The 7,139-nt window shown below is 59.6% G+C and overlaps 1 protein-coding gene across 1 annotated transcript; it reads left to right on the top strand.

Moving 5' to 3' along the window:
- On the top strand, positions 1 to 4,130 carry LCN2 (lipocalin 2). Its single transcript, XM_061156172.1, has 7 exons — positions 1 to 179; positions 724 to 860; positions 2,293 to 2,372; positions 2,582 to 2,701; positions 2,907 to 3,008; positions 3,765 to 3,794; positions 3,922 to 4,130. Exons 1-6 carry the CDS (start codon positions 42 to 44, stop codon positions 3,785 to 3,787), a joined length of 600 nt encoding a protein of 199 aa, XP_061012155.1. The 5' UTR covers positions 1 to 41; the 3' UTR covers positions 3,788 to 3,794; positions 3,922 to 4,130.
- Positions 4,131 to 7,139: the final 3,009 nt, after the last annotated feature.

The following is a 7,139-nucleotide window of genomic DNA, read 5'->3' as shown; positions in this document are numbered from 1 at the left end:
TAGCTGCTGCCTGGACCGCTGGCCTCTTCTGCCCCAAAACCATGTCCGTAGCTCTCCTGTGGCTGGGCTTCACCCTCCTGGGGGCCCTGCACACCCAGGCCCAGAGTTCTACCCCCAGACTGCTGCGGGCCCCACCTCTGTCCAAGATCCCGCTGCAGCCCAACTTCCAGGCTGACCAGGTAAGGGCCCCGGAGGGACAGTGGCAGGGGGCAGGCGGGGAAGCGTGTGAGCAGAGGGGATGGGAGGTGAAGGGTCTTAGCGAACCTGCAAGGGCAGGATGCCCAGGCTTCATTCAGCTCAGCCTGCCCTCCGGCCCCCTGATGGAAGCCAGGCTCCACAGCCCCGCATTGACCCTGACCTTGCTGGCAAGAGAATCACCTGGACAGATCTTCTCCCGGTCCACACTCTCTCCCATCATCTCTGTAGTGAGTGGATGACGGGAACACCTTCAGTCCTCTGCATGAGAAGGAAACTGAGGTCCAGGGAGGACACCCCATCCCTACCATCCTCCGGGCTCCCTCCTTGCCTGGCCTCCCCCAGCTCCCACTGGCTCCCACTACTTCAGTTCCTAGTCCAGGAACTGAATGCCCAGTCCCAGGCCTGGTGCTCAGTGAGAGGGGCTCCTGGCTCGGGGGCAAGCTGCCAGCGATGCCTGCAGGGACAGTGCTGTAGGCGGGCCCTCGGGTGGTTTGTGGGTTCTGCCTATTACAGTCCCCCCTGTAGTTCCAGGGGAAGTGGTACGTCGTAGGCGTGGCGGGGAATGCAATTAAGAAGGAAGAGCAAGACCAGTTTAAGATGTACACTTCCAACTACGAGCTAAAGGAAGACGGCAGCTACAACGTCACCTCCACCCTATTAAGGTGAGAGTTGCCACCTCCTTGGGGAAAGTGGGGGAGACCCGAGGGGCTGCCTGAGTATCTAGAGGCAGATTTCATGTCACAGTCAAGGGCTGACCAGAGGAGAGGCAGTCACTCATCCTTCTGCTCAGCAGTAGATTCAGATATTAATATTTGTTCATTTCTTCCTGCATTGCTTAGTCGCTAAGTCGTGCCCGGCTCTTTGCGACCCCTTGAACTGTAGCCCTCCAGGCTCCTCTGTCCATGAGATTATCGAGACAAGAATACTGGAGTGGGTTGCCATTTCCTTCTTCAGGGGATCTTCCCGGTCCAGGGATCAAACCCGCATCTCCTGCATTGGCAGGTGGATTCTTTACCACAGAGCCACCAGAGAAGCCCTCTTCCTTCATCAGATCAACATTTATTGGTCATTTCAGTGCAGATAGACAGTGCTGGGCATGGACACAGGCATCAGGAAATAAGACACAGAGAGAGAGCAGGGGTCTCCTGGATGGGGAAGAGGGTCCCCGAATCCAGCCTGGAACCCCACCCAGGTCTTCACTGAGGGTTTACAGGGAGGTAGCCTCCAGAACTGGGCCTTGAAGGAGCCACTCTGCCTCGGAAGGAGGCATAGAGCATCCATGGCAGGGACTGGTGGACTCTGAGTCAGAGGGAGGCACTCCTTCAGGAAGCAGCAAGTCATCATCCAGCTACCCAGCAAGAGCTGATGAGTGGCTTGGCAGGGGGGGCAGCCCGCACACTGTCAGGGTCCTCAGACACCAGCGCAGAAGTGATCTGGTGAGGAGTGGGTCTGAGCAGAGAACCTCCGGGTGTGGTGGAGAGAGAAACGGTGGCTGCCAAGGATCACCCAGCCCCTCTGGCACCCAGGGAGACTGAGGCTGGAGCATGTGTGCAATAAGAAGCAGAGGGAGGATGGGTTTGGGGAGATAAGCTCCGGAATACCAGGGGAGAGGGTGGAACTCAGGTCAGGGTTGACCCAGGAGCTACAGGAGTCCTTGGCATGGAGCAGACTGGAACCTTGGAGGGCGAGTCCCCCAGGAGAGTTTCCAGACAGGGAAGCAGCAGAGGGAAGATAGGAGTAGGGGATAAATGCCTGAGGAATGGAGTGGGGGACAGTGTGTAGGGAAGACCACCAAGGGGTGACAGCCCTGAAGAGGAAACGACAGTGGGTGCTAGAGGGAGGATCTGAGCAGGGTCAGGTGGCCCAGGGAGGACCGGGCAGGGACACCCAGGGGTCGGCTCAGAGGCCCATCTGAGGGCTGGGTGGGGAGGGGACCTCCTGCTGTGGTGGGGGATGGGCTGTCTTGGGCTGGGCCAGACCAGGAGCGTCAGAATCCCAGCCCCTCCAGCTGCAGCCCTGGCCCCGAACATGTCCAGCCCCAGGAACGCAAGCCCCTGTCCCCTCTGCCCTTACTCACCCATCTCTCGCCCACAGGGACGAGGGCTGTGACTACTGGATCAGAACTTTTGTCCCGAGCTCCCGGCCTGGCCAGTTCACCCTTGGCAATATTAAGAGTGAGTCCTGAGGGAGGTGGGCCCTGGGGTTGGGCTTCCAGGAGGTGGGGGCAGGCAGGATCCTCCTAGAAGGGGCACAGTCCTCCCCGCCCCTCCACACGGATGCTGTTCTGCATGGAGAGCCCGTGTAGACAGATGGGGAACAAAGCCGCTCCCTCCTCCCAGCCAGGGCAGCTGACCCCTCCCTGTCCTTCCCATCTTTCCCGCAGGCTACCCCGGGATAAGGAGCTACACTGTGCGGGTGGTGAACACCGACTACAACCAGTTTGCCATAGTGTTCTTCAAGAAGGTTCAAAAGAAACAGGGGTACTTCAAGACCACCCTTTATGGTGGGTCCTTCCCTCGCGACCTCGGGTACCCACCCCCACCCAGCCCCCCAGGTCCTCTCCAGTTCAGCTCCGAGCCCCTGTGGGGGTCCAGGGAGGGAGGCCCTTCTGCAGACCCTCCATGAGGAAGGGGTCAGAGGCCTTGTTCATACATCCAGCAATGTTTATAGAGTGTTTGCTGGCCACTTGCCGGCCACCTTGACCACAGGGAGGACCAAGGAGCTGACCCCTGAAGTGAAGGAGAACTTCATCAACTTCGCCAAGTCCCTGCGCCTCACCGATGACCACATCGTCTTCACCGTCCCAATTGGTAACGGCCAGTGTGGACTGTCCAGGCCCACTGCTGTCCCCCCCTGCCTCCCAGGGAGAGGGGGGCGGAAGAGGGGCTTGGCCCTCTGCTCTGTCACTGAAGCCCCTCCCTGGGAGCCACTCTGGGTTCAGGAAGACCCTGCCCCAACCCAGGGATCTGAGGGGCACCCAGGGATCTGGGCCCCGAGTGTTCTTCCTTGACAGATGAGGATTTCAGACCCAGGTCGAAATTCTCCCAGTCTCTCGGCCCTGGGGTCCCCTTCCCCCTACGACCCAGGCCCTCACTATCTGGGACCACTTCCTCTCCCTCCCCCTTGTCTGGGGCCCCTATCCTCCTCGCCTTAAGGCCTGCTCACCACTGACTTGAAAGGCGGCCTTGTCTTCAGGCAGCCTGGACTGGGCATGGGGCTCCAGTCGGGCCGCCCAGGAAGCCAGCAGCCCCCCATAGCTGGGGAACTGCCAGGGCCCAGCAGGTAAACAGGTGGGCGGCCTGGTGCCCGAGTGGATGTGTGGCAGGGCCTCGCTGGCCTGCTCTGGAGAACGGGGTGCCCCCGAGCTGCTCATCCTGAGGCCTTCCTCCCAAACCCCTGCTCCCAGCCCTGAATGGAACCCCCAGATCTGCAGTTGCTGGGCCAGGCTGGAGCCTGGGGTGCCCAGGGGCAGGGCAGGCATCCCAGTGGGCAGAAGTCACACACACACACACACACACACACACACACACAGCCCTGCCCATTCTGACAGACTCTCTCCCCCACAGACCGGTGCATCGATGACCAGTGAGCCTGCAGTGAGTACGGCTGGGGAGCGGGGGCAGATGGGAGCCAGGGGGGTGCAGTGGGCCTGGGCTCTCAAACTACCTTTGCGCCCCCCCACCCAGGACAGTTGCTGTCTCTACTTCCCCGTCTCCCTCTCAGGTGCCTCCAGTCTCTCTTTGCTCCCACCCGCCTCATGCCAGCCTTTGCCTGGCCCAGCGCCCAGTTAACCCCCGCACCAGCCTGGACACCAGTGACAGGAGAGAGCCCAGAGACCCTTCTCCGGGTCTGCCCCACAGCAGCTCCTTGGGCTGCAGCCTGGAAGATGCAGCCCCACCTTGCCTGCTAAATAAACACATGCCCCGCCCCCAGTCTGTGCTGCTTGACTGTGCTCCTGGACTCCTGGGCCACTGGGCGGAGGAGAGGCAAAGGCTGGGCTCACATCAGCATGGCTCCCGGAGCCCCTCGGGTCCTCAGCAAGAGACGGCGGTCCCAGGGCCCGTGGCCAGCTTTGGCTGGACCCTTCCTAGCCCCCCACCCCAGGCCAGCAGCAGGCCTCACATGACCCTGACTTCAAGGAGTGACTGGCCCAGCAGAAACACTGAAGCGGCCATACCTCCTTTCCACGTTCGGCCACCTGCAACAGGCACCACCGCAGAGGCTCAGCCAGGGCCGGGGAGCTGGAGGGGGGCTGCGAGGGCTGAGGTGCTATCACACTCAACTTCCTCAGGACCCCTGTGGGTGCTGGAAGATGGCAGCTAGGGCAGGAGGGATGCACAGTGGGTGTGGCAGAGGCACGCCCAGCCTGAGGCTGTGCCAGGGGAGGGAAGGTCTCCAGGCGTGGTCCCCTGCCCCTGGTTGGCCCAGGGATCACTCTCTGGCTCCCACTGGTGGGTGGCTGTGACCGTGCTGAGCCCATTCAGCGTCCTGTCCTCACCCACGCCTCCCCCTCCATAATGACCTCCAGACCACCAAGGGCAGAGCTGGGGGAGACAGGGAGGCGAATACACCATCAGGAATCCAGATTCTAGAAGACTCAAGGGCTCCAGGCCTGCACCCACCACTTGGCTGGGCCTGACAAGCCCTTGTTCACCCACAAGCTGGAGCTGGAGCCCCTCCTTATCGGCATCAGGAACCCCCTCCCTGCCTCTTCTTCCAGTTGCAAGATCAGAGGCTGGAGAGGCAGGGTTCTGAAAAAACCCAGGCTTCTCCACCCTCAGACTTGCACACCCACCCGGTCACCTTTTTAAACTGTGATAATCCTGGATAATCTCTCTTTCTCAAATTCTTAACTTCGTCACCTCTGCAAAGGCCCCTTTCCCAAATAAGGTACCATTCACTGGTTCCAAGGACTCGTTGTTTAGTCACTAAGTCGTGTCCAACTCTTTGTGACCTCATGGACTGCAGCACACCAGGCTCCTCTGTCCACCACTATCTCCCAGAGTTTGCTCAAATTCATGTCCATTGAATCAGTGATGCCATCCAACCATCTCATCCTCTGCGGCCCCTTCTCTTCTTGCCCTCAGTCTTTCACAGCATCAGGCGGCCAAAATATTGGAGCTTTAGTTTTAGCATCAGTCCTTCCAATGAATATTCAGGGTTGATTTCCTTTAGGATTGACTAATTTGATCTCTGTGCTGTTTAAGGGACTCTAAAGGTTCAAGGACTAGGACCCAGTTGTCTTCAGGGACTGCTATTCAGCCTGCCCCACTGGGCTGGGGGAGGGAACGATGACAGACTTTGTGAGATGGGGAGTGAGAGGTGAACGGGGACCCTAGGGACAGGTCCCCACCTCTGATCGAGGCTGGCTGGTGTAGCGGCTGCATTGTCCTGTGGTCTGGTGTGTGAACCTTGACCACAGGAGTGGCGTGGGCAGGGTCCAGGTTCGCTTTGGCTTCTGGGAGTAGAGAAGGGGCCAGCCAGGTAGCGGGCTTCATCACCTGCATGATCCAGCTCCCCATCCTCCCACCCTCACTCACTGCCTGGGGATGAGGCTTTGGCTGGGTTCTCCTCTCCTTTCCTCCCACCTGCCTCCCTCTGCCTAGATCTCTAGCCCCAGGCTCCAGGCCCCAGGCACACGCTCAGGTCCAGAAGAAAGGCCACTCCTTGAATACCGTGGTGGGGGTCGTGCCCAGTTCTCCATGGAGTCTGACTTCTAAGAGGACAAGCTGAGGGCCTCCCCTGCCTGGTTCCCATGATGGGATGGGAGTCCTGGGGTTGGGGAGGTGGTACTGTCTGGGGCGGGGTTGTCTCCCAGGAAAGAGGGGGTTGAATGCCTGGCAGAGGAGTGAGCAAGGCTGAGAAAGGAGGGCTGGGCACCTGCCTTTGGCTGACTGGTGAGAGGCCCTCCCAGTGACCATGGTATTTCACTAAGACAGAAGAGCCCTGTGTCCTCTGATGGGCACAGAAACACCTGCGTCTGTGTATAGCACACAAGTGTGCAGAGACACGGCAGAAACACAGATGACATATGTGGACATGCTGACGCAATCCACACACACATATTCTTACAAGCACAGGACACCCAAAGAAAAACACAGGCACATTTTCTCCCAGATGTGAAATCATACCTGGGATCACAGGGGCCCACTCTGTGTGTGAGTCCACAGACAAGGGGTGAGGACACCCGGGCACAAGGAGCAGCAGACCTTCAGAGAGACATACAGGTTCCCAGAAACATGCCAACGCACGTAGGGTACACACCACACAGACGCAGCAGGTGGCTGGGAACGCTCATGCATGGAGCTTGCTCGGGGACACCTGATGGCACACGTCCGCCCATCTGAGTGCCCAGTTCCCCAGGCACACTCCCAGCACCCTTCCGAAGCCAAGACTCTTCCCTCTCCAGGAGTGGCCCAGGTGCTACCTGCCACCTGCTCCATCCATGGGCACAGTACCTTCAGAGAGGGCTGGGGAGTGTGCCTCAGGTGGTGAGGAGTAAGTGGAGGCCTGGCAGGTAGGGGAATGGGAGGAGAGGTACCCACCCCTTATAGTCAAGGAGGGTGAGCTGACTCGGGTGAGGGATTGTTCACTACAATCCTTCCCATCTGGTTCAGCATGGGCCTCGCCTCCACTCCACCTGGTTCAGGCAGAAGGTGGGGCTGCCATCATGCAATGCAGCGGTGGTGCTGACTGGGGGACGCAACTGCATCCTCCACGTTCCTCAGGAGAAACAGCAAGGCAGCTTCTGGGACAGAGAGGATCCCTCCTCGTTGTCATCATTAGGGAACACACCTGGGCCTGACCCCCACCTGAAGGATGGCCTTCTGGCAGGAACTACCAGTGTGAGACCAGAACCAGGCCTCGGAGCAGTTACAGTGACAGGAGTCCCAGTAAGTAAGCCCCTCTCCCCTGGACATGAGCCTGACTCAGCTGTGTCC

This window comes from Dama dama, chromosome 11, assembly GCF_033118175.1.
Source record: "Dama dama isolate Ldn47 chromosome 11, ASM3311817v1, whole genome shotgun sequence".
Lineage (NCBI taxonomy): Eukaryota > Metazoa > Chordata > Mammalia > Artiodactyla > Cervidae > Dama > Dama dama.
This window is presented reverse-complemented; position numbering and strand designations above follow the sequence as displayed.

Bases quoted from the DNA above. Each gene is read 5' to 3' on its own strand.
- LCN2 (XM_061156172.1), top strand. From the start codon at position 42: ATGTCCGTAGCTCTCCTGTGGCTGGGCTTCACCCTCCTGGGGGCCCTG. The intron at 861-2,292 runs GTGAGAGTTGCC...TCTCGCCCACAG, and splicing joins GTCACCTCCACCCTATTAAG to GGACGAGGGCTGTGACTACT. The intron at 3,009-3,764 runs GTAACGGCCAGT...TCTCCCCCACAG, and splicing joins CGTCTTCACCGTCCCAATTG to ACCGGTGCATCGATGACCAG.